Source organism: Bombina bombina, chromosome 3 (assembly GCF_027579735.1).
Source record: "Bombina bombina isolate aBomBom1 chromosome 3, aBomBom1.pri, whole genome shotgun sequence".
Classification (NCBI taxonomy): Eukaryota; Metazoa; Chordata; class Amphibia; order Anura; family Bombinatoridae; genus Bombina; species Bombina bombina.
In genome coordinates this window covers 789,420,002-789,447,548 of record NC_069501.1, presented here as the reverse complement: position 1 = coordinate 789,447,548, position 27,547 = coordinate 789,420,002, and the positions used below count along the sequence as shown (strand labels likewise).

Here is a 27,547-nt window from a genome sequence, read left to right as displayed (position 1 = left end):
GGGCGGACGGCAGATTGGGGTAAATATTTAAATAGTGTTTGCGATGTGGGAGGGCGGCGGTTTAGGGGTTAATAACTTTAGTATAGTGGTGACTATATTGGGGAGCGGCGGAATAGGGGTTAATAATTTTTAGTGGCAATGATGTCGGGAGCGGCAAATTAGGGGTTAATAATTTTATTATAGTTTTTGCGATGCGGGAGGGCCTCGGTTTAGGGGTTAATAGGTAGTTTATGGGTGCATTAGTTATGAGTTTTAGGTTACAGCTTTGTAGCGTAAAACTCATAACTAATGACTTTAGATAGCGTTACGAATCTTGTCGTTTTAGAGTGTAACACTTGCTTTTAAGCCTAACAGAAAAACTTGTAATACCGGCGCTATGGGAATCCCACTAAAAAACGTAATTTTTAAGAGTTGGGTACTGACGTTGCGTTACAGGCTAAAAGGCTTGCGGTACACCTATACCGACAAGACTCGCAATGGCTGCATTAGGGAAAATGATGCGTTATGGGCCATAACGCTGCTATTTGACTCATAACACTCAACTCGTAATCTAGCTGTAAGACTTTATGCACCTGCCCTCTAATTACGATTGTTGCCATTTTGGAACCTATGTTTCACTGCAGGTATCTGAAGGTGAATAGCTACATATTTGCAAAAACACATTTCACTGGTATGCACTAAAAAGACTAGATTTCAACATGCCTGCACCCAAGACTGAAGGGAAGCGCGTGGTAACTTCATTACTATGCATTTAAAATGAACTTTGTGTTTTTTGTCTCTTTAAACAATGCTCATGAGCAACATTCATCAAGTAGCCAAGGTGTATCCGCAAAATAAAATAAAAAAATAAACGAAAACACATTAGCAACACTTTTACAATATACTGTTTTAATTTATACTACAAACCTATGGAAGAGTTTTCAGTCTGATAATGTTCCTAAGATCAAGGAAATGTTTAATATTTGAAAATTAAAGGTGATGTTTTGTTGAAGAAGTTTCAAGCTTTATTTGTAGTTACAGAAAAAACAAAAATACTCAAGTAAGAAAATGGATATTGCTAAGAAAGTTGCAGTGAACTAATAAGGCCTCATGGTTTACCACCCCATTCTTTAGCATAGAAATTCTTAAAAATAGACATTACTGGCAAAAGGGGCTAATGGAGACTCAAACCACTGAGTACAAATTATCATTTACTTACAGATCCTTAGTAATGCACTTTTTCCAACCAACTTCAAATATATTTTTTTAGCAGTTTTACAAATATATAAAAAAACAAACAAAAAAAAAACCACAACAAAACCCCAAAAACGTTTTAACCAGACTGCAAATTCACAAATTTTACATGTGTGAAAATGTACCATATGACATCCCTAGCTTGAAAAAGAAAAAAACACATTTGAAGTCTTTACACTTAAAGTAAAACTAAAGTGCATGTATTGCTTGAATTTAGAGAAGTGCTCATGTTAAAGAATCAAAGCCTAAAACTGCCTTCTCTTCATTTGAAGAGGGTAACAAGTATTGCAAAGAATATTTATTAATAGTTTATGTGGCTGTGTAGTCCGTAAAATAAAAATAAAGCAATAATTGTAGCATTTACAAAGAATTCATTACAAGGGCATGAATGTATTCTCAATGATTAGAAATCCAGAAAGAAATTGCAACAGCAAGCCAATCAACCAGCTAATCGTCGTCTTCAGAGTCTGAATCATAAGCTTTTCCCCGTATTGTTTTCTTATCAAGTTTTGTGAAATTTGTGCCATGTTTCTTCTGATTCTGGAAAGGTGGCTCCATTAGATTTCCGCTACAGAAGAAAAAAAAAAAAATTAATAATGACAGACATTCTCAATAATATATATATATATAAAAAAAAAAACACAACACATAACTGGGGTAGAAAATCCAAATTATTATTATTACTAAGCGAGCACCAACATTTTATGCATTGCTGAATTAAGTAAGGTCTTACTTATAAACTTAGATAAAAACCAAGATAAAAAGGAAGCCTTAACAAAGATAAGGGGCTAAAACAGCAGATTTGATCATGAGAGATGGGACAATGCCAGAACTTCTTGATAATGATACCTATTTGTACTTTGATTTCCTATATAGCATAACCCCTTCAGGGCCAGGAATCTTAGAGAAAAACTTGCCCAAAGTACAGGAGAATTTTTAGCATTTTTGCCATCACTCCATTTAAAAAAAAAAATTCTAAACTATATATATTTTTAGTAAAAAAAAAAAAAATTGATTGATTGAGGCCCATTTTGGTATATTTCATACCACCATTTTTCTGCCAAATACAATCATGGTACAAAAATAACTTTTGCAAATTTTGGGTTTCTCACTGAAAATTATTTACCTACCTCTTGGGCAGTAAAAGCTTCTCTGGGATCCTCTTTGTTCAGAAATAGACATGGTGGGCTCCAAGTGTGTCATAACCACATTTTTTTTTTGCGTGCAATAAGAAAATTTATGCTTACCTGATACATTTATTTCTTTTTTTACACAATGAGTCCACAGATCATCTTAATTACTAATGGGATATTCACCTCCTGGTCAGCAGGAGGCGGCAAAGAGCACCACAGCAGAGCTGTTAAATAGCTCCTCCCTTCCCTCCCACTCCAGTCATTCGACCAAAGTTAAGGAAAGAAAGGAAAAGCCAAGGTTCAGAGGTGTCTGAAGTTTATAATAACCAACAACCTGTCTTACAAGAACAGGGCGGACCATGGACTCATCGTGTCAAAAAAGAAATACATTTATCAGGTAAGCATACATTTTCTTTTCTATTTTAAAGACACAATGAGTCCATGGATCATCTTAATTACTAATGGGATCCAATACCCAAGCTAGAGTACACAGATGATACGGGGGGGGGGGGGACACAAGACAGGGCACCTAAACGGAAGGCACCACTGCTTGAAGAACCTTTCTCCCAAAAGCGGCCCCCCCAGCCAAGGCAAAAGTGTAAAATTTGTAGAATTTTGAAAAAGTGTGCAGAGAGGACCAAGTTGCAGCCTTGCAAACCTGTTCCACAGAAGCTTTATTTTTGAATGCCCATGAGAAAGCAACAGCCCTCGTGGAATGAGCCGAAATCTTCTTGGGAGGTTGCTGTCCAGCAGTCTCATATACAAAACGTATGATACTCTTCAGCCAAAAAGAAAGAAGTAGCCGTAGCTTTCTGTCCCTTACGTTTTCCTGAGAAAATCACAAAGAAGAAAACTGACGAAAGTCCTTAGTCGCCTGCAGGTAAAACTTTAAAGCACGGACCACATCCAAATAGTGCAGAATTCGTTCCTTCTGAGAAGAAGGAACAACAATCTCCTGATTAATGTTCTGATCAGAAACAACCATAGGAATAAATCCTAATTTTGAACGTAAAACCACCTTATTTGAATGGAAAATAAAGGTAAGGAGACTCATACTGCAGCAGAAATAGCAACAAGAAATAAAACTTTCCAAGATAATAACTTAATATCTAAGGAATGCATAGGCTCAAACGGAGCCGCTTGAAGCACTTTGAGAACTAAATTAAGACTCCATGGAGGAGTAACTGGTTTGAACACAGGCCTGATCCTGACCAAGGCCTGACAAAATGATTGTACATCTGGGACAACCGCCAAACGTTTGTGTAACAAAATAGATAAGGCCGAGATTTGACCCTTTAGGGAACTCGTCGATAAACCCTTCTCCAAACCTTCTTGGAGAAAAGAAAAATTCTAGGAATCCTAACTCTATTCCAAAAGTAGCCTTTGGTTTCACACCGAATAGATAAATCCTTCTAGTTACAGGTTTACGAGCCTGAATCATGGTCTCTATGACCGAGTCAGAAACCCCCCGCTTGGATAAAATTAAGTATTCAATCTCCAAGCAGTCCGCTTCAGAGAAACTAGATTCGGGTGAAGGAAGGGCCCTTGAATCAGAAGGTCCTTCCTTAACGGAAGTCTTCAAGGCGGCAGAGATGCCATCTCCACCAGATCTGCATACCAAATCCTGCGAGGCCAGGCCGGTGCTATGAGGATCACCGAGGCCCTCTCCTGTTTGATTCGAGCAATTACCCGAGGAAGAAGAGCAAACAGAGGAAATAGGTATGCTAAACTGAAGTTCCAAGGAACCGCCAGAGCATCTTATCAGTTTAGCCTGGGGATCTCTGCACCTCGACCTGTATCTTGGGAGCTTGGCATTCTGTCAAGATGCCATGAGATCCAATTCTGGCTGACCCCACTTGAGAATCAGGTTGGAGAACATTTCCGGTTGGAGCTCCCACTCCCCGGATGAAAGGTCTGCCTGCTCAAGAAATCCGCCTCCCAGTTGTCCACCCCTGGGATGTGGATCGCCGATAGGCAACAAGAGTGGGCCTCTGCCCACTGGATTATTTTGGATACCTCCATCATCGCCAAGGAACTCCTCGTTCCTTCATGATGATTGATGTAAGCCACTGAAGTTATGTTGTCCGACTGGAACCTGATAAACTGGACCGTGGCTAACTGAGGCCAGGCCAGGAGAGCATTGTAGATCGCTCTCTGTTCCAGAATGTTTATAGGAAGAATAGACTCTGAGTCCAAACTCCCTGAGCCTTTAGGGAGCCCCAGACTGCTTCCCACCCCAGAAGGCTGGCGTCTGTTTTCACAATCACCCAAGATGGTCTGCGAAAGTAGGTTCCCTGGGAGAGATGATCCAGAGACAACCACCATTGAAGAGAGTCCCTTGTCTCCTGGCCCAGAGATATTCGAGGAGACAAGTCCGCATAGTCTCCATTCCATTGTCTGAGCATGCTTAACTGCAGAAGTCTGAGGTGGAACTGAGCAAACGGGTTGATGTCCATTGCCGCTACCATCAGCCCGATTACCTCCATACACTGAGCCACTGACGGCCGGGAAGTAGACTGAAGGACTAGGCAAGTATCGATAATCTTTGATTTCCTGACCTCTGTCAGAAAAATCTTCATAGACAGGGAGTCTATTATTGTTCCAAAAAAGGTGACCCTTGTGTCTTGAACTAGGGAACTCTTTTCGGTATGAGATCTTGCTTGCTGAAAAGATGGTGCCTGGACTAGAATATCGTCCAGATAAGGCGCCACCCCAACGCCCCGAGACCGAAGGACTGCCAACAGAGACCCCAGAACCTTTGTGAAAATTCTGGGAGCAGTGGCCAGCCCGAAAGGAAGAGCCACGAACTGGAAGTGTTTGTCCTGGAAGGCAACCCTTAAGAACCTGTGATGATCCCTGTGAATCGGAACATGTAGGTACGCGTCCTTTAAATACACAGTTGTCATAAATTGACCCTCCTGGATTAAGGGAAGAATGGAACGAATAGTTTCCATCTTGAAGGACGGAACCCTTAGAAATTTGTTTAGACTCTTGAGGTCTAAAATTGGTCTGAAGGTTCCCTCCTTTTTGGAAACCACGAACAGATTGGAATAAAAACCCTGACCCTGTTCCAGTACTGGAACAGAAACAATCACTCCCAGGGCGGAGAGGTCTCTTACGCAATGTAAGAACGCCTCTCTTTTTGTCTGGTTTGCAGATAACCTTGAAAGTAGAAACCTGCCTCTGGGAGGAAAACTTTTGAACTATAGTTTGTATGCCTGGGACACAATCTCTATTGCCCAGGGATCCTGAACATCCTGAACCCAAACCCGAGCGAAGAAGGAAAGTCTGCCCCCTACAAGATTCAGTCCCGGATCGAGGGCATGCCCTTCATGCTGTCTTGGAGTCAATAGCAGGCTTCTTGGACTGCATTCCCTTAGTCCAAGACTGGTTAGGTCTCCATGCAGGTTTGGATTGTTCCTGCTTAGAGGAGGAAGATGAAGAATTTCCTTTGAAATTTCGAAAATTACTCTGTCGTCCTTTTTGTTTGTTTCTCTTATCTTGAGGGAGAAGATGAGCCTTACCTCACCTGATATCAGATATAATTTCCGAAAGACCAGGTCTTGCCCTTGTAAGGAATAGCCAGAAGCTTAGACTTGGAAGAAACATCCGCAGACCAAGGTTTCAACCATAAAGCTCTGCGGGCAAGAATATAAAAACCTGAAATCTTAGCTCCCAGTTTAATAATTTGAAGGGAAGCATCTGTAATAAAGGCATTGGCAAGCTTCTGAGCCTTTATCCTGTCCTGGATCTCTTCCAAGGAAGTCTCAGTCCTGAGAGACTCAGACAGAGCATCAAACCAATAGGCTGCTGTGCTAGTGACGGTAGCAATGCACGCAGCTGGTTGCCATGGGAGACCCTGGTGAACATAAATCTTCTTAAGTAGACCATCTAACTTCTTATCCATAGGGTCCTTGAAAGCACAGCTATCCTCTATGGGAATAGTAGTTCTCTTGGTTAAGGTGGAAACAGCCCCTTCCACCTCAGGAACGATTTGCCAAGCCTCCTTAAAAGAGAGAGTCAGCTATGGCAAACAACTTGAAAATAGGAGGAGAAAAGGGAATGCCTGGTCTCTCCCATTCCTTAGTAATAATCTCTGAAGCTCTCTTTGGAACTGGAAATATGTCTGAGTAAGAAGGAACCTCAAAGTATCTGTCCAATTTACTAGACTTCTCAGGGATAACCCCAACTGTGGAGTCACAGTCATCCAAAGTAACCAAAACCTCCCTAAGCAATAGGCGGAGGTGTTCTAGTTTAAACCTAAAAGTTACAACCTCAGAATCCATCAGAGGCAAAGCACTTTCTGAATCTGAGATTTCCCCCTCAGATGCTACAGCAGTACCCTCCTCTTCATGACCTTGTGAGGGTACCTCCGAAATTGCAACAATTGCATCAGAACTTACTGAATGTCTGGTTTTTCTCTTACGTTTGCCCTGCAACATTGGGAAAGCAGACAATGCATCAGAGATTGTAGAAGACATGAGAGAAGCTATGTCTCAAAGTAACTCCAGCGGGCGCTAGAGCAGAAGTGCAGGGCACTGCTTGTGTGGGCGATAAAATTTGGGACGCTTGGGGAGAAAGCTGCGGTATACTTTGACCCTCGTCATTAGACTCTTGGACAGCATCTGCTTTTGAAAAATTTTGCTCAGAAAAAATCTTTTCCCTATAAGCTAAAGTCCTCTCAATACATGAGGGACAGAAAGGGACAGAAAGGGACAGATGGTTCCACATTAACATCCAAACATAAGGAGCAAGTGATATCTTGCAAGGCCTCTTGATCCATGCTGTTCTCTATATATAAATTAACAACTCCAAATGAATAAAAAAAACGTTACTGTGCCTTTAGATTTAAACCGGTAACTTTTTTACCCAGCAATGACATATAGAAGATTAAAGCCAAATAATTCTTACACAGACACCCTTACACCTCAGCAACTCTGCAAAGGCGCCTACCTGCCAACCGGATTCACTATCCCCTCTTTTGCAGAAGAGGATCGATCCGTTATCTCAGCGACACAAATCCTGAACAAAAAACACTAGAACCGCTTGCTTATATGTAAAAAACCATGCGGTTCTAGTGAAAACGTTCTTCAATTGTCTCTGTCAAGGAAGATACGTCTCAGAAACTACGCAGTTACAGGAAGCGCGCAAACTCGATAGCCTCGCCCATCATGGGCGTTACTGTATCTATGTCTCCCAACCGGCTTATTTACTTGAATCTTTGGGAAAATTATAACCACCAGAAAATTTTCAAAATGAGCTTAACTCCCAGCCCCAGTGCCTGCAGTTATGGCTGTTAAAATACTCTCTATATATAGAGAAGATTAATGTCCCAAACATAAAGAGCCGCTGTCAATTGAGCCTTATATGTTTTTTGAATAATAAAAGTGCCCACTTTTTTTCTCTGAGATTTTTCCTTGTCCCCAGAATAAAAAGGCAGCACTTACCTTAGATCTGCCTGACAGCCAAGGCAGCTCACAGGCTTGAGAGGTCCTATCCCTCACATCGACCTGTGGAGAAATAAAAGTCTGAGTAAATCTACCTCAGGCTATAAAAGATAGGGCAGCATCCTAATATGGGAGGCGTAGTGAGAATTATGTCCCACAAGTTCCCATTGCTTTAAAGCCACCAAAGCCCTACTGAAGAGACTGATACGGACTACGGCTACACCCTAGGACAAAGCAGCACAATCTTGCAATACTTTAAAAATAATAAAATCTTGATTGAAGAATCTATACCAACACCTCACTTTACCACTTCCTATCACTAACGTAGGCAAAGAGAATGACTGGGGTGGGAGGGAAGGGAGGAGCTATTTAACAGCTCTGCTATAGTCCTCTTTGCCGCCTCCTGCTGACCAGGAGGTGTATATCCCATTAGTAATTACGATGATCCGTGGACTCATCGTGTCTTAAAAATGAAATATAGATTTTAAATGTTATTAGAGGGTTATATTGTATATTCCCTTATAATGTTCAATGTCTTAGCACAGCTTTTCTATGAAAAACATTTTTTTTTATTTTAACAATATGTATATATTAAAGTTGTGAATAATAAACTACACAAACCTAAAATGTAAAAAAAAATAAAAAAAAAAAATAGTAAAACGAAAATGACTGAATAATAATTTAAATATATTTAACTAGCAAATTAGATACTAAACCACTATGTGATAAAATTGTGCAAAATGTTACCTGTAGTTAATAATACCCGCACAGCCAAGTCTCCACTCTAATGTCTCCATAGCAAAGTCATCAGTATTTCCTAGATCTGTAAAGCCAACTATATAATCTTTTGTTTTTCCATCTTTCACAAGTGCCAAAGTGGGGATTACTTTTATACGTAGTCTCTCACACAAGAAAGGTGCTTTCTCAACATTCAACTTTAAAAACTTAGTCTCAATGTGCTTCTTGGCCAGCACAGTCAGATGTTTATCAAAAACTTTGCACCTGTATAATAAGAAAGAAAAAAAATAAATAAAAAAAATAAATAAAAGTAATGCATATTAGCCAACAATAATATTCTAATCACACAATCAAAATGTTATCATGTGTAGACTAAACCACACAGATACCTAAAATTCTTGAAAATGACATTAAAACCTACATTCTTCCATGTTTAAAATAAAAGTAAGTTAGAATGTTGTTTAACATCTATTATCACTTTTCCTCTATTCTCTTGAAATCAATTGTTGAAGCAGCAGCAACGCATTTCTGCGAGCTGGCTGAAAACATTGGACTACCCAATGACAAGGAATATTTGTGCAGCCACCAATAACCAGCTAGGCTCCTAGTTGTTTATTGCAGTCTCTGAGCCTACCTAGCTACACTTTTCAACAAAGGATACCTAAAAAACAAAGCAAATTAGAAAATAGAAGTAAAAAAGGAAAGTTGTTTAAAAACTGCATTTTTCCCGAATCACGTGGAGAAGAAAAAAAAAAAAAAAAAAAAGGAGGACTTTACTGTCCTTTAACCCCTAGCAAAAAGAGTCTCTCCTCACACAATGGTGCTTACTAAACAGTGCTCCCTTAAAAATACGAAGGCAGATACGTTCTGCCCCTGTTGCAGTTTCATGCCGTCAAAGGTGACAGTGGGACTGTGAACTGTGTCTCTGTGATGGATTTAGGTACTACATCAACACAGTAAGCTGGGCAAAGTAATGTGTGACATACTACCTATGTCATATTGGCGCAAGGGGTTAATATCTGTGTGGTACTTGACTACAGCCCAAAAATAATACTAATTTAACTGCTGTTCCAGCTACATATTTGATTTCCTCCTTTACCTTCTGTATATACATCTTTCTGTCATAAGTGATCTACAATCTAAGCTGATTGAATAACAAGGAAAAGAACACCCCAGCAGAGCTGTTAAGTGTCACTCCCATTACCTATAATCCCCAGTCATTCGGCCGAAGGAAAATGGAAATAGAAGATGACAAGGGTATAGAGGTGCCTGAGGTTTATAATAAAAAAAAAAACAACCGCCGTCTTAAATTGAATTAAGGGCGGGTTGTGTACTCTCCATGCCAGGTAAGAAAGAAATGTATCAGGTAAGCATAAATGTTTTTTTCTTTCCAATGGCATGGAGAGTCCACGATTCCATTCCAATTACTAGTGAGAACCAATACCCAAGCTAGAGGAAACAGAATGGAAGAGAGGGAGAACAAGACAGACTGACCTAAACAGAAGGCACCACACCGCTTGAAGAACTTTTCTCCCAAAGGAAGCATCAGCTGAGGCAAAAGTATCAAATTTGTAGAATTTGGAAAAGGTTTGCAATGAGGACTAAGTGGCCGCCTTGCAGATTTGTTCCACAGAAGCTTCATTTTTGAAAGCCCAGGAAGAATAGACAGACCTAGTGGAATGAGCCGTAATTCTCTCAGGAGGCTGCTATTCAGCTGTCTCATAAGCTAACATGATAACACTTCTCAACCAGAGAGAAAAAGTAAAGTAGTAGAAGTGGCCTTCTGACCCTTACGCTTACCAGAGAAAACTACTAACAGGACAGATGATTGCCAAAAATCTTTAGTTTCTTGAAGGTAAAATTTTAGAACACACACAACATCCAGGTTATGCAACAGACATTCCTTCTGAGAAGAAGGATTAGGACAAAAAGAACGAACAACAATGTCCTGATTGATATTGCGATCAGATACTACCTTGGGAAGAAATCCCAACTTAGTAGGAAGAAAATTAAGGTAAGGGGAATCACACTGCAGAACCGAAAGCTCGGACACTCTGCAAACAGAAGAAATAGCAAGGAGAAACAAAACTTTCCAAGATAACAACTTAATATCAACTGTATGCATAGGCTCAAACGGAGCCTGCTGCAGAACTTTAAGAACAAGATTAAGGCTCCAAGGGGGAGCAACAGGTTTAAAACACTGGCCTGATTCAGACCAAGGCCTGCACAAAAGATTGAACATCCGGCAGATCTGCTAGACGTTTGTGCAAAAGAATAGCTAGTGCAGAAATCTGACCCTTCAGAGTGCTGACTGATAAACCTTTCTCCAGGCCATCCTGAAGAAAAGACAAAACATGAGGAACCCTCACCCTGCTCTAAGAGAAACCCTTCAATTCATACCAATAAAAAAAAAGGTATTTACACCATACCTTATGGTAAATCTTGTGAGTAACAGGCTTAGGAGCCTGACGCATGGCATTAATGACGTTCTCAGAAAAAACACACATACCCAAGACTAGACGTTCAATCTCCAACCAGTCAGATTCAGAGAATCTAGATTTGGGTGGAGCAAGAGACCTTGAAGTAGAAGGTCCTTCCTCAAAGGTAACCTCCAAGGGGGTTAGAGATGACATCTTCACTAAATCCACGAACCAGATCCTGCTAGGCCAGGCAGGAGCAATTAGAATCACAGACGCCGTCTCCTGCTTGATACGAGCAATGACTCGAGGAAGGAGAGCAAACAGTGGGAACAAGTATGCAAGACAAGTTCCAAGGCACCGCCAGAGCGTCGATCAGAGAGGCTTGTGGATCTCTTGATCTTGAACCGTACCTTGGAAGCTTGGTGTTTAGACGCGATGCCATCAGATCCAACTCTGGAAGCCCCCACATAAGGGTTATCATTGCGAAAACCTCCGGGTGGAGAGCCGACTCCCCAGGATGAAAGGTCTGCCTGCTCAGAAAATCAGCCTCCCATTTGTCCACCCCTGGGATGTGGATGGCAGATAGAAGACATTTGTGAGACCTACTGGAGAATGCAAGTCACCTCCTTCATAGCTAATGAACTCCGAGTCCCTCCTTGGTGATTTATGTATGCCACCAAGGTGATGTTGATTGGAATGTGATAAATCGGACCAAACTTAGTTGAGGCCAGGCTGTTAGAGCACTGAAGATTGCTCTCAACCTTAGGGGTCTCAGATGGAACTGAACAAAAGGAATAATGTTAATGTAAGCAACCATCAGACCAATTACTTCCATACACTGAGCCACTGATGGACGGATAGAGGACTGAAGTGAAAGGCAAGAAGATTGGATTTTCTGACATCTTCATGGACAGAGAATCTATAATCGTTCCTAAGAAACACACCCTGGTGTCCTGGCACTAGAGAACTCTTCTCCAGATTCACTTTCCACCCGTGGGAACGTAGAATAGACAACAACATCTCTGTACGAGATCTTGCTAACTGAAAATATGGCACCTGAACCAAGATGTCGTCCAGGTATAGCGCAACCGCTATTCCCCGAGATCTAACCACCGCCAAAAGGGCCCCTAGGACCTTTGTAAAGATCTGAGGAGCCATGGCAAGGCCGAAGGGAAGGAAACAAATTGGAAGTGTTTGTCTAGAAAGGCAAACCACAGGAATTGGTGATGTTTCCTGTGAATGGGATCATGAAGAAACGCGTCCTTCAGTTCTATAGTAGTCATGAACTGACCTTCCTGAACCAAGGGAAGAATGGAACGAATAGTCTCCATTTTGAAGGACAGAACCTTAAGGAATTTGTTGACACACTTGAGGTCCGATATGGGTTGGAAAGTTCCCTCTTTCTTGGGAACCACAAAAAGGTTTGAATAGAATCCTTGACCCTGTTCTGCTACGGGAACTGGAACAATCACTCCCAGAGAAGATAGATCCTTTATGCAGTTTAAGAAGGCCTCTCTCTTCACCTGGTTTGCAGATAACCTTGACAGGATAAATCTACCCCTGGGGGGGCAAGTCTTGAATCCTATCCTGTATCCCTGGGATACTACTTTCACAGCCCATGGATCTGGGACATTGCGGATCCAAGCCTGCCCTCTACTTCATCCAAGAATGGATCCGGGGCGGCCCCTTCATGCTGACTTAGACTCAGATGAAGGTTCCTTGGTTTGCTTCCCCTTATTACAAGGCTGACTGGACCTCCATGAGGTCCTGGATTGCTCCGGCTTAGAAAATTATGAAAGGAACGAAAATTTGAATTCTGGCGACCCTTAGTTCTAGCCTTCTTGTCCTGAGGTAGGAAAGATCCCTTTCCACCAGTAATTTCGGAAATGATCTCAGCCAGACCAGGACCAAATAAAATCTTGCCCTTAAAGGGTAAAGACAGACCGCAGACCAAAATTTAGCCATAGAGCTCTAGGAGCTAGAACCTCAAAACTAGAAATCTTGGCTCCCAGTCTAACAACTTGAATGCTGGCATCACAGATACAAGTATTAGCCAGCTTTAGAGTCTTGATCCTGTCCTGGATCTCCTCTATAGTAGTCTCCTCAGAGATTAGTTTGGACAAAGTCGTACAAATAGGAGGCTGCCCCCGCAACCGTAGCAATACTTGCAACTGGTTGCCATTGTAAACCCAACGGATATCCATCCTCCCTAAATAAGCTTCCAGATTTTTTATCCATAGGGTCCTTGAAGGAGGAGCTATCCTCAATCAGGGATAGTAGTTATCTTGGATAGAGTAGATATAGCACCCTCTACCTTGGGCACTGTGCGTCACGAGTCACGCACAGAGTCAGCAACAGGAAACCTCTTCTTAAAAACAGGGGACGGGGAAAAAGGAATCCCTGGCTTTTCCCACTCATGTGCTATGTCAGACATGAATCTAAAATTGACCTCCTCTGCATCCGCTGTACTAACGACAGCCGAGTCAGAATCAGAGATTTCACCCTCAGAGGGAACTGAGGAATGATCTTCCTCAGAAAACTGAGATAGGCTGACCAATGCAGCCTTTGTCGAGTCAGAACACTTGGTCTTAGATATATGCTTAGATTTCCTCTCTCTCTTACCAGCCATAGGGAAGGCTGATAAGGCTGCAGAAACCGCAGAGGTTATTTGCGCAGCAAAATCTGCTGGTAAATACCCCCCGGAACAGGCTGAGAGGAACCGCAGGGCACTGCATGTGAAATTGCTACAGCTTGGGATGTTTGAGGAGAAAGTGGAGGCATGGCACGGACAACATTGTCCTGAGAGACAGGTGGCTCTGAAAGGGAATCCAAATTTCTAGACATTAAAGCTTTATTTAAGCATGTGGAACAAAGCTGTGCAGGAGGAATAATTTGAGCCTCCAAGCAATATAAGCATTTTTCAAACGACATAGCAATATTTTCACTAGATTCCATCTCTCTAATAAAGATTCCCAAAAGGAATTGTTAGATTTTATTAGATCTTAAAAATGATAACACCAAAAATGTTATTTTTAATTGTTCTGGCTACAAAAGTTTAGAATCACTATAGAAAATAAACTCTCTAAAAAACCAAGAAGGTACCGCTATACCTCAGCTCTGCCGAGGTAGACTTACCCACCGGTGACCAGGAAACCCACTAGCCGCCAAAAATGTAGAAGAAATGGACTCCCCAGCAACGCTCCGCTCTCCAAGCCGGCAGATAGAAGCTAATCCGAAACGGAAGAGAGCAACAAAAATATATTGCTGCGCCAAAAACAAACGCACAAAAATCAAAACAAACACTTATTCCTCACACAGAATACACAACGGCCAAAAAAGTATAAAAAAAGTAACATATACCACACACTCATCTTAAAAAGAAAATAAGAAATGAGGCCTTTAACTCTAGATTCCATCTATAATAAAATGGATCCTCTTAATAAAGATTTCCCTTCAGTACCAGCCTCAAATAAAAAAAGGGGAAGAAAACATTAACCTCTTAAATTTCATAATAAGCCCCTTTCAAGTGCCCTGCCAGTACTGCCCATATATAATATATCCCCAATAAGAGGATACATTGTCACATAAATTATCCACAGAGGTTTAACCTCTAAAGTGCTGGGTCCTAACGCTAGAAGGTAAAAGCACTTACCTGTGGATCCAGTTGTAGGGCAGGAACAGCTCCTCAGATATGACAGATTCAGCCAACCTCTGACAGGGACCTGTAGGAAAAGAAAAGCAGAGTAACCAACCCTGATTTTCTATAGAGGAGTAGCATACACTGTTAGAAGGTAAGCAAGGACTACCTTGCTGTCTAACTGCTAACAGCCACCATTACTCTTACTAAAGAGATTTACATGGACACAGCTTGACTCCAATCCTTGCTTGCAGGGAAAAATACCCATTAATGGATTCAAATCTTCAGACACCATCTTCGCACATCCTCCCGATGTTCAAGGCAAAGAATGACGGGGGATTATGGGTAATGGGAGAGACACTTAACAGCTCTGCTGGGGTGTTCTTTGCCTCCTCCTGCTGGCCAGGAGTTGAATTCCCACTAGTAATTGGAATGGAATCGTGGACTCTCCATGACATTGGAAAGAAAAACAATTTAAAGCTTTAGTGTTCCTTTAGAAAAAAATGCATTCACCACATATGAGCCATTAGAAGTAATCATAAAATTACCTGAAGGTAGAATCTCTGTAGAAATGGCAAACTACATTCTTACTTTCCCTCACTTCTTCAAAGAACTCTCGCTCACTAGGTATCTCTCGATATTCACCATGTCCTTTAGATAGCCATTCCTAAATGGTATGAAAAACAAAAGCTATTAGATCTGCCACACACACAGTACAAGGTACTAAGTAGCAGGGCTTTTACAATCCCATACATACATTTACAGAGACAATTTAGACTTGTCAGCTGTAAGAGTCATGGTATAATACCTCATGACTGGGACACAATTATTCCTGGTTAAATTGTGTTTACAAAGGGTAGACATAAAAGAGTAGTTGCTCTTTAAGTGGAAAATTATATAAAGGTTACAGAAACTGTATAAACCATTAAAGGGATAGTCTAGTCAAATTAAACTTTCAGATAGAGCATGCTATTTTAAGAAACTTTCTAATTTACTCCTATTATCAATTTTTCTTCGTTCTCTTGGTATCTTTATTTGAAAAAGCAAGATTGTAAACTTAGGAGCCAGCTCATTATTGGTTCAGCACCTGGGTAGTGCATGCTGATTGTTGGATGAATGTAAATTTAGACAGAGAAATTTGGCTAAGTGTAAAAACTAGCAAAAGCAAGGTCTATTAACATTTTGCCTCCATTAACAAATCAGGCCAATTATTAAAGAGACACTATAGTGTAAAATCACATGCTATAATTCGTTAGAGCATGTATTGTTTGCATTACTCACCCTGAAAATGTGTGTTTAACCCCTGCAACGGGATTCCATAATGAGTAGTGAAAACATTACATAATCCAACTAATTAGAAGAGGCGTTGGTTTTTGTGTTCTAAAATGCAAATATTAGTATATTATTTATTTAAAATGACAATTACCTTTCTGAATACAGCATTGTACTATCTTTATAAGGGTACACAAGTATTAAAAAAAATGATATAAAACATATATACATTTAGATTAAAAAAAAAATACCTTTAGGTTTCATTTATATACTGAGAGAGATATGGCATTATGAAGAAGCTGGATGGGGACATATTAATACTGTATTTTCTGTTAATTATACATTTTACTTAAAGGAACATGAAACCCATACATTTTCTTTCATGATTCAGCATTTTTAAACAACTTTCCAATTTACTTCTATTATCTGATTTGCTTCATTCTCTTGATATCCTTTGTTAAAAAGCATGTCAAGGTAGGCTCAGGAGCTGGGAGCTAGATCCTGATTGGTGGCTGCATATAGATGCCCCTTATCATTGGCTTACCGTTGTGTCCAGCTAGATGGACGTAGTGCATTGCTGTTTCTTCAATAAAGGAAATCAATAGAATGAAGCAAAATTAATAGAATTAACCCCTTAGTGACCAGACCATTTTTCAATTTTCTTCTCCTTAAAAGGGATGGTAAAATTTTATTATTAATGAAATTTGCCAAATGTTTTATTTCATGTTTTATAAACAATTTGCATACTTTTTTTTTTTTTTTACATTATTATATATTCATTATTTTTGTATTCTATAATTCCTGTCAATCACTTAATTGGCTCCGCCCATCAATGTAGCTTCTCATCACTTTATAAAAACATGTACAGCAGTCCCACCTGCTGTGCACATCACTAGTAGAGCTATTCCCATAATTGTATTACCTCTATTCCTCTTGAAACTTTTGTGCCTCAAAAAGTAAAGTGATGTGTACAGCAGTCCCGCCTGCTTTACACAGCACTAGGATCAGAGCCGTTTTCAGTATTTTTTATTTCCCCTTTCCCTCTTGACATTTTTGGGTCTCACACAGTAAAGTGATGTGTACAGCAGTCTCGCCTGCTATAAACATCACTGTCATCATACCTGCGCTTTCTTTACACAGGAACGAAGCTCCGTTCTTCTATCTTTTTAACCTCGAGTAGATTGACGTGTACAGCAGTCCCGCCTGCTGTACACGTCACTAGGATCCGAGCCGCACGTTCAGAACACAGGAACGCTTCCCCCCTTCTATTTTTTTTACTATCAGCAGATTGACGTGTACAGCTGTCCCGCCCGCTGTACAGGTCACTAGGAAGAAACCTTTCACAGTAAAAGGGCGTTTTCAAATTTTGGTTGCTTTTAGCCACCACCCCTCCAATCGTATTGCTTTTTCAAGAAGATTGACATGTACAGCACGTGGCACTACTGTACACGTCAATCTACTCAAGGTAAACAAGATAGAAGAACGGAGGAAGCGTTCCTGTGTAAAGAAAGCACAGGTATGATGATAGTGATGTGTATAGCAGGCGAGACTGCTGTACACATCACTTTACTATTTGAGGCACAAAAATATCAAGAGGGAAAGGGGAAATAAAAAATACTGAAAGCAGCTCTGATCCTAGTGATGAGTATAGCAGGCGGGACTGCTGTACACATTTCTAGAATCATCAGTAATACAATTTGTAAGTAAAATGAAAAAAAAAAAGAGCATTTACAAAAATTAGAAATTTTGTTGATCATCAATAAGTTGAGGTAAATTATAAATCCTCTATTTTGTGGCACTCATGCAGAAAAGTAACAAGCACTGACATGCTGTGGTTACTATGCGTGTAATGAAATTCATATGTTCAATGGTCCAGGTGGCTAAGCTTTTGATTGGGCAGAAAAAAAAAAAAAAAAACACAACAGAGGAGGGAGGCTGGCAGGGGAGCATTATCTATATAAGATATTAGATGAATAAAAAAAAAAAAAAAAAAAAAAAAAAAAAAAAGGTTTTTATAAAAAATATGGCATGAACTTTAATTTTTTTTAAAAGTGATATTGAAGAGTTTACCATCCCTTTAAGGACCAGGGCTATTTTTAAATTTCTGCTGTGTTTGTGTTTAGCTGTAATTTTCCTCTTACTCATTTACTGTACCCACACATATTATATACAGTTTTGCTCGCCATTAAAAAGGACTTTCTAAAGATACCATTATTTTCATCATATCTTATAATCTGGTAATTAGAAGGCCGCTAAATGCCGCTGCGCACCACACTTTTATTATGCCAGTGAAGAGGTTAATAAGGTAGCTTGTAGGGTTAATTTTAGCTTTAGTGTAGAGATCAGCCTCCCACCTGACACATCCCACCCCCTAATCCCTCCCCGACCTCCCTCAAAGAGGTCTCTTCCCTCCCCCACCTCACAATTGTCACTGCCATCTTAAGTACTGGCAGAAAGTCTGCCAGTACTAAAATAAGGCTTTTTTTTATTATTTATTTTTTTATATATTATTCTACAGTGTTGGATCCCCCCTTAGCCCCCAACCAGCTCTCTAACCCTCCCTTCCTCTACCTAATTGCCGCCATCTTGGGTACTGGCAGCTGTCTGCCAGTACCCACTTTGCAATAAATTGGGCTGTTTTTTTTAGTAACCCCATCTTTTTTTATGTTACTTAATCATTTAGGCAGCCCCCACTCAATACCCTACCCCCTCCCAGACCCCTTCCCCAACATTCCCCTCTTTCCCTTCCAGGGACACTGAACCCAATTTTTTTCTTTTGTGATTCAGATAGAGCATGCAATTTTAAGTAACTTTCTAATTGACTCCTATTATCAATTTGTCTTTGTTCTCTTGCTATCTTTATTTGAAAAAGGCAACTAAGCTTTTTTTGGTTCAGGCCACTGGACAGCACATTTTTATTGGTGGATGAATGTATCCACCAATCAGCAAGGACAACCCAGGTTGTTCACCAAAAATGGGCCAGCATCTAAACTTACATTCTTGCATTTCAAATAAAGATACCAAGAGAATAAAGAAAATTTGATAATAGGAGTAAATTAGAAAGTTGCTTAAAATGTCCTGCTCTATCTGATTCAAGAAATAAAAAATTTGGGTTCAGTGTCCCTTTAAACATGCTGCCCGACTGTGATCTGAAGCGGGGTCCCGCGCACTGCCGGAACTGCTCCAGAGATGAGCAGCCCACCCGCCTCCCTGCTATGGCTCCCACCCACCAATGATCGGCACCATTGCTGGCCGATGCAGAGGGTCACAGAATGTGTCTCTGCATTGGATGCTTAAAAAAGGGTATTGCAGGATGCCTCAATATCGAGGCATCACTGCAACTACCCTGAAAGCGAATGGAAGTGATCACGATCGCTTCCAGCACTTCAAACCCCCGAGGACGTGCCAGGCACGTTCTTGGTCATTAAGTGACACTTTTTGTTGTTAAGGAGTTAATAGAAGTAAATTAAAAAGTTGTTTAACATTGTATGCTGAATCACAAAGGAATTTTTTTGGTTTCGTGTGCCTTTAATTTTCAGGAGCACAAAATACAGGTTGCCCTCGTTTTGCGCTGGTTCAATTTGCACAGTTTCACAATAGCACCTGTCCTAAGTGATGGTGATCATATGACCACTATTGAGGAAGTAGTTCCACTGGCTTCTTAGCTGAAAACAAAAGTTTTGCAGAAAAGTTTGTGTCTCCTGCATTCATAGTACAGTACTGTACAACACATGAGAGCAGTTTGATTTGCAGAAGAGTTTTGACACCTGCATTTATAGTACAGCACTGTAATACTGTGTACAGCACATGCAAGTAGATTGTCATTTGTTTACTTTCTTAAAGGGCCAGTACAGTGAGCAGTAAACAATTGTTATGCATGCATATAAAAAAAAAAAAATCTGGTCTGTTTGATAGTGAAGCCAATCGATATTGTATGTCTGTGTGCCTGTTAAAGTCTTACTGATGTTTTTATATTTACAGCAATAATTTCAGAACTTTAAATAAAATATCACATAATATAAAGTTATAATATAATACATTACTAATGCCAATTTTGATGGGGGCCTGGAACCTAACTCATTTACTTCCCATTGACTTACATTATATAACTGGGTTCATTTTACACCATTTTTTTTTTTTTTAAACTATTCCTTCAGGAACAGAACCCTGGCATAACCTGAGGGCTACCTGTAATTGCATAAGCTAACAAATTGATTTAATGACAATTTGTGCAGCAAACATTGGAAAAATAAATAATATTAGCTTATTAATCGAGATACAGTTTTATCTAGGTGGTCAGTAAAATCTGCTGGGCGGTGTGCCCATTATATGGGTCAGGGATATATATATATATATATATATATATATATATATATATATATATATATATATAATTATGCACTGTATAGACATGCTTGTATGTATGTGTATAATATATATATATATATATATATATATATATATATTATTTTTTTTAAAGAAAACTCAGTGTCCCATATAAAGTTTGGAATATATTGTATTTTTATGTCATACAATCCAACGTTTCGTCCCTCACAGGGGCCTTTGTCAAGGTAATATGACTGTGAAAATTCAGCATTTAACCCTTTCCTGCCGGGGTTAAAGTGTCACGAGATTTCAATAATGGGATCGCGTCAGGGGTGCGTCCCTATGATGCTAGGCACGCCCTCCAGACCGCGATCCCATCAGGGAAGCGCCACCTGGTTAAGACGTTGTATTCTGTCCATCGGCGTTAAAGCCCAGAAAAATTCGGATGGAATACAACGTCGTAACAGAGTCAAAAGGTTAAATACCCTTTGAATTACAAACAGCTGTTAAACCTGGAGGATCACAGTTCTGATTGTCAGCAAGTTTATCACATTACTGCCATCTAATGGCCACTTTCATGTGTGCATGATTTGCTTTTCCTTTCTAAGAGACCTTGCTATGACTATGCTATTTTTCTCATGAACATATGATACTTCCAGGTAAATCAAAAAACCCAATACACATAAAATAAATACAAAAATAAATTGAAAAAAAAAATTACAAAAATAAACATAATTAAAATATTGTGTTACCCACTGCTAACCAGACTTCTTAATCTCATATATATTATTTTTATAGGAAACTAGTAAAGGAAAGATAAGTATTTAACTTCTTAGGGTGCTGTGTATCTAATTCCACCAGCCAAAATGTTTCTTTTTGTAAGAGCAATTTTTTGTGGTCACCCCCTCTCTTTAATGGGGGTGTGTGATCAAATGGGCTCCATCTTAATGTAGACAATGGGGGTTTAAAATTTAAAAAGTGTAGGGCTACTGGTTGATCTGATTTGCCCGAGTCTATGGCCTGTCTAATTGAAGATCTATGGACAGCCATCCTCTCCTTAAAGGGACATTATACACTCATTTTTTCTTTGCATAAATGTTTTGTAGATTATCTATTTTTATAGCCTATTAAGTTGTTTTTTTAAATTTTTTTTATAGTTTTGCTTTTTTTTTAAATAACATTGCTCTGATTTTCAGACTCCTAACCAAGCCCCAAAGTTTTATGTGAATACCGTCAGCTACCTTCTCCAGCTTGCTCCTATTTGTGTAAAGGGTCTTTTCATATGCAAAAGAAGGGGGAGGGGGGAGTATCTTATTTGCCACTTGCAGTGGGCTTTTCGACTAACTTTTCAACAGAGCTAAACTGACAGCTTCTAAGTAAGTTTTTAAACAGTTTTATACTGGATTTTAATATCAGTATCTGTGCATCTTATTCTTTATAGTAGTGTCTATTACATGCAGTTATATGAAACTTAGTGTATACTGTCCCTTTAAAGGCACATGCCATCTTATCTACCTAGGATCATCCAGTTGGACATTTGATTAAAGGGACAGTCAAGCCCAAAATAAACTTTCATGATTCATATAGGGCATGTAATTTAAAAAAAAACTTTCCAATTTACTTTTATCACCAATTTTGTTTTGTTCTTTTGGTATTCTTAGTTGAAAGCGAAACCTAGGCAGGCTCATATGCTAATTTCTTAGACCTTGATGGCCGCTTCTTATCTAAATGAGTTTTGACAGTTTTTCACCACTAGAGGGTGTTGGTTCACATGTGTCACAAATAACATTGAGCTCATGCACGCAAGTCTGTCAAAAGAACTGAAATAAGGGGACAGTTTGTCATTATCTTGTATCTAAGCTTCTGCAGAGGTAAAAAGTGTATTAATAGAACTGTGTTGGTTAAGAAAAACTGGGGAATGAGTAATACAAGGATAATCTATCTTTTAAACAACAAATCTGGTGTTGACTGTCCCTTTAAGTAAACCACATACCCTTAATTGTGAAACAAAGTATGTCTGAATTTATATTTCTTTCCACTGCGGGTAAATGTATACCCCAAAATTAAACAATTACAGGTGACACAACCATGACATTTATATACCCGTTTTTTGTTAAGAAATTTGCTTTTTTATCCTCATATGGGTCTGTTGTACCAAATAAGCCTTCAAACTTCTCCCTTTTCTATAGGAGAATATTGGGGGTTCCTGTGTGCGAGATTGTAACCTCTCTTCAACCTGTCATATTTTCCAGTTATCTAAAACTGCTTTTCTTAAGAGGGACAGAACACTGTAAAATTGTCTTTATATTAATGTATTTTCAATGACTTGTTATACAAGCTGCAGACTAAAAATGTATGAGAAATTGAATTTTCAGAAATATTTGTGTATATGAAGTAGCTGGTTTTGTGCTTTTAAACCACAGCTATTACAATGGGTTGAATTTCATGTAATATCAGATCTTATTATGTTATCACGTTGTTTACACAAACTTCTTTTCTTATCTAATATTTGTCTAGAAAATAAAGCTCAATACTTAGAACAATGGAAAATCATAATTTTATTACTTAAAGGGACAGTCAACCATAGAATTGTTATTGTTTTAAAAGATAGATAATCCCTTTATTACTCATTCCCCAGTTTTGCATAACCAACACAGTTATATAAATGTACTTTTTAACTTTGTGATTACCTTGTATCTAGGAACCTTCTTCCACCCCCCTGATCACATGACTGTGACTGTTTATTATCTATTGTCTTAAATTTAGCATTGTATTGTGCTAGATCTTAAATAACTTTCTTTGCCTGAACACAGTGTTATCTATATAGCTCACGTGTACTTTCTGTCTCTTTGTGTTGAAAAGAGATTTAAAAAGCATGTGATAAGAGGCAGCCCTCAAAGGCTTAGAAATTAGCATATGAGCCTACCTATGTTTAGTTTAAACTAAGAATACCAAGAAAAAAAAAGCAATTTTGATGATAAAAGTAAATTGGAAAGTCGATTAAAATTAAAAGTCCTATCTGAATAATGAAAGTTTAATTTATACTTGACTGTCCCTTTAACTATCCTGCACCCCACTGAGAGTGTAATTTCTTCTGATGGCTGTGTTTACTTAGGCTATTCAATAGCCGAGACTCCAGTATACAAACTTTTACTATAGGTGGGGATACTACAGGCTAAAACAGCTAATTAAAATGCCAAAATATTGGTAAAGGAGATACTTGTAAACAATTTAATACACTCTTGCAGGTAAAATGGATCACCGTGAACAATTTAAAGGGAAGAAAATGTTTGGGTGAACTGTCCCTTTAACTTCCATGTGTCTGTGGTATACTCTGTAGTGAAAAACAACCCGTTTTGCAGAATGTTGGTTGCCCTAGTCTGTATTTCTTCTATTTCACTTTGTCCTTTGTCTAAGGCATTTTTAGGGTAACCCCTTTCCTGAAACATCATTCTCATCTCTCTTTTATTGCCCCTTCTTTCTCTGTCACCACTGATGCTAATCTTTGTGCTCTTAACATTTGTGATTTTGGCATTGAATTCAGCAAATGTTTTGGGTGAAAACTTTCATACTGCACTAAAGTGTTCCTGTCTGTTGGTTTTCGATATAGTCTAGATTCTTTACATACATCTTTTTTTACAGAGTTCCAAGTCTAAGAACTCTATTTCTTTTTTGCTCCATTTAGCCACTAATTTAATGGGTCCCTTTAAATTATTTTAAAGTCACAAAAAAGCTGTTTAGGGCTTTCCTCACTACCTGTCCATAGAAAAAACACATCATCAATGAAGAGGCGGTAAAAATGGACCATACATTTTAAAGAGAGGTTGTGCTTGAATCTGGGTTTGTTCATAATCGTGCATAAATGCATTTGCATAGCTAGGGGCCATATTTGAAGCCCATAGCTGTGCCAAGGAGTTGTAAGAATATTTTCTTTTCAAATTTGAAGAATTTTTTTCATGTAATACAAAATGTAATAAGAGTATTACATACTCCATTGGTGGCCCTTCGTACTAAGTGTCCTTCACCAACAAGTTCCTGACCGCATTGAGACCCAGTTTATGAAGAATACCGCTATATAAGTTTGTGAAATCACTTGTCACAAAGAAAGTATTTGCATCACAACTTCGTATTTCTTGTCATTCTGTTACAAATTCAAATGAATCCTTAATGAATGAGGGTATTTTTTAACACTACTTTGAATTAAGCTATCTACATATCTGGATACTGGCTGATTTATTAACTCCATTGATAAAATTATAGGTCTGATGGGGGGGGGGGGGGTGTCAATGACTTATGCACCTTGGGCAGAATATAAAACACTGGGGACCTCTTTTTTATATTGTGTATACCCCATTACAACAACAATACTCTAACCCTTATTAATATATATATATATAGGGAGGTGTCATCTCAGTTCTAAAACTAATGTTGAATTAATAATGATAAAATATTTCTGAAGGAGAAACTTTAAGAACAGTTTCTCAGTCACCATGACATGCTTGCCAAATGGTTACCATAAACTTTACCTGTTTCTGCTGTTGGGCTTTCTTGAGAGCTTCAAGTCTTCTTTCTTTAAGTCGCTCCAGCTCATCCTCATCTACTTTGTCCAGTTTCCCCAACTCTGCATCCAACTGTTCCTCCATTATTTTTGCAGTCTTAAGAAGTTGAGTCTCCATGACTTTTGTAAAAATATCTACAGAGCTGTTAGCTGCCATTTTTTTTTTTTTACAAAGAACTGTTTAAAAAAATAAAAGAAAATATTTAAATAAACATGTCTATGTTGCAGAATATGTCTTACTGTCTTGGTCCTGTCCTTTAAATATTTTCCTGATGATACCAAATGCAACCAATTAAGTTTTATTTATCTGAGGAGAAAACTTATCACAATATATAGAAAATTCCACTGCAATCACAAAAACATGAGCACCCCTACTTAAAGGGACATTAAACCCCAAAAAAATCTTTCAATATTCAGATATAGAATACAATTTAAAAAAAAAAGTTTCCAATTTACTTCTATTATCAAATTTGCTGTGTTCTCCTGTTATTATTTGTTGAAGGGATACCTAGGTAGGTAGCGTGCACACATGCCTGAAGCACTACATGACAGGAAATAGTGCTGCCATCTAGTGCTCCTGCTAATGTATAACATTGTTGCAAAACTGCTGCCATATAGTGCTGTAGACACGTGCACACTCATGAGCTTACATCCCAGCTTTTCAACAAAGGATAACAAGAAAACGAAGAAAACAGAAGTAAATTGGAAAGTTGTTTAAAATTGTATGCTTTATCTGAATCACGAAAGAAAATGTTTGGGTTTTATGTCCCTTTAAAGGGACAGTATACACTAATTTTCATATAACTGCACGTAATAGACACTACTATAAAGAATAATATGCACAGATACTGATCTAAAAATCCAGTATAAAACCGTTTAAAAACTTACTTAGAAGCTCCCAGTTTAGCTCTGTTTAAAAGGTTACTGGAACACCCACTGCAAGTGGGAAATATCAGACACTCCCCCTTCCTTTGCATATGTAAAGACCCTTTAAACAAACAGAAAAAAGCTGAAGTAGGATATACGTCGGTATTCTCCTAAAACGTTGGGGCTTGGTGAGGGGTCTGAAAATCAGAGTGATGATATTTAAAAATAAGCAAAACTATCCATTTAAAAAATTAAAAAAAAAAAAAACACACAAAAAAACAACTTTATGGGCTATATAAGAAGATTATCTACAAAACATTTATGCAAAGAAAAAATTAATGTATAATGTCCCTTTAAAATACCAAAGAGCAAAAGCTACAGGGATGCTATAAGTAGACTTGGACAGGGCCAAACAACTTTTATTCTTTGGTCAGGGAATTTATTGTAGTTAGTAAAAATTATGCTAGCCAATTCACTATTAAAATATTAGGAGAAGACAGACAAATATGATCAAAAGCCAGGTATTTTATATAGATAGATGTTTATTTTCCTTTTTGGACATCCAGTGCAGGGATATGACATAAAAAACACACACACACAAACAACAACTGCCATGTGTCTGCAAGTAAACCATGTCAATGCACAAGTTAAAGAGACAGTAAACACCTTGAGATTTTTTTAACAAAACGTTTAGTTAAGTGTAATGAAACAAAACTTAGCAAAATAATTTATTTTGGCCCCTATTCATGTAATTTAAATCTGAAAAATGGGGAATTCCTTATTCTCTGAACTTAAAATCCGCCCTGCTGACATCAAGGCTAACCCTGCTATATATCTTTCCCTAATTGATTTTAACTGATCAGAGTGTAAAACAATGTATTTTATACTAACATTATGACTGAGGCTTGTTATTTGCAGACAAAAGCCTGGATTGGCTGCTCCAAGTAAGGCAAATGATTGGTGGAGTTTGTCTACTGAAAAATTATTGCAGCACCCCTCTTTTGTGCTTGCATGTAACCCCGCCCCCAGACCACAAACAGCAAACAACACGCAGGCAGGAGCGGTCAATCTGCCCGGTCAGAAGAGACTGGGGAGATTGAAATTCTCCACCTAAGATGTGAAGAACAGGATAGGGAAGAAGCAGTCTAATGACCACGGCTTGATAAATCGTGACTGCAGGTTCACTTGAGCAAACCTGCAGTCAACGGCAGAAGAGCTTGATAAATTGAGCTCTAAGAGGAAGGGCATGTTTAAATACAATGGACCCTTATAAACATTTTTGTAGAGGGCATTGATTCTCAACCAGGGTGTCATGAATTTTTTTTTTTTAAATTTCCATTTATTTTATTTAGATAGATATAAACATTAAAAATACAGATATATATATATATATATATATATATATATATATATATATATATATATATATATACACACACACATATATACACACACACACACATATACACATATATATATATATATATATATATATATATATATATATATATATATATATATATATATATATATATATATAGTCTATATCCAATAAAGGACTGCACTCACTGGATTTAGTTTCAGAAACCTTCAAATCTTTATTGTGGTAACGTTTCGGGGTTCGCAGACCCCTTCCTCAGACCAGACAACAGTGCAAGTGAACAAAGTGTGCAATATATAGCACTAGCCCCACCCATCACAAACATCAAAATTGCGCCAAAAATCCATCACCATGGTAACACACAAACAAGGCCCCATGACTATACCACCAGAAAACACAATCAAAATACAAAATAAAATAAAACAAACTGCATATGCAAGTATTTTGCATAACCTCATAGTTGAACACTAATATATACAATCATCAGTAGTAGTAGATATTCAGTAGTTACAATAGAATCACTGTAATTAGTTAC

General features: G+C 38.6%; 1 protein-coding gene across 3 annotated transcripts in view; it reads right to left on the bottom strand.

Annotated features, from left to right (window-relative positions):
* Positions 1-981: 981 nt before the first annotated feature.
* The window catches only part of TXNDC9 (thioredoxin domain containing 9), a 44,464-nt gene continuing 17,898 nt past the window's right edge, over positions 982-27,547 (bottom strand). Inside the window, exons 2-6 of one of the 3 annotated variants that reach the window (XM_053707688.1) lie at positions 25,653-25,828; positions 24,733-24,941; positions 15,157-15,275; positions 8,561-8,815; positions 982-1,801 (exon numbers count right to left, since the gene is read on the bottom strand). In XM_053707688.1, coding sequence (XP_053563663.1) covers positions 1,681-1,801; positions 8,561-8,815; positions 15,157-15,275; positions 24,733-24,921 — 684 coding nt within the window. In that variant the 5' untranslated portion in view covers positions 24,922-24,941; positions 25,653-25,828 and the 3' untranslated portion in view covers positions 982-1,680. The remainder of the gene's footprint in view (positions 1,802-8,560; positions 8,816-15,156; positions 15,276-24,732; positions 24,942-25,652; positions 25,829-27,547) is intronic. The other 2 variants (XM_053707686.1, XM_053707687.1) reach the window with 2 other exon arrangements.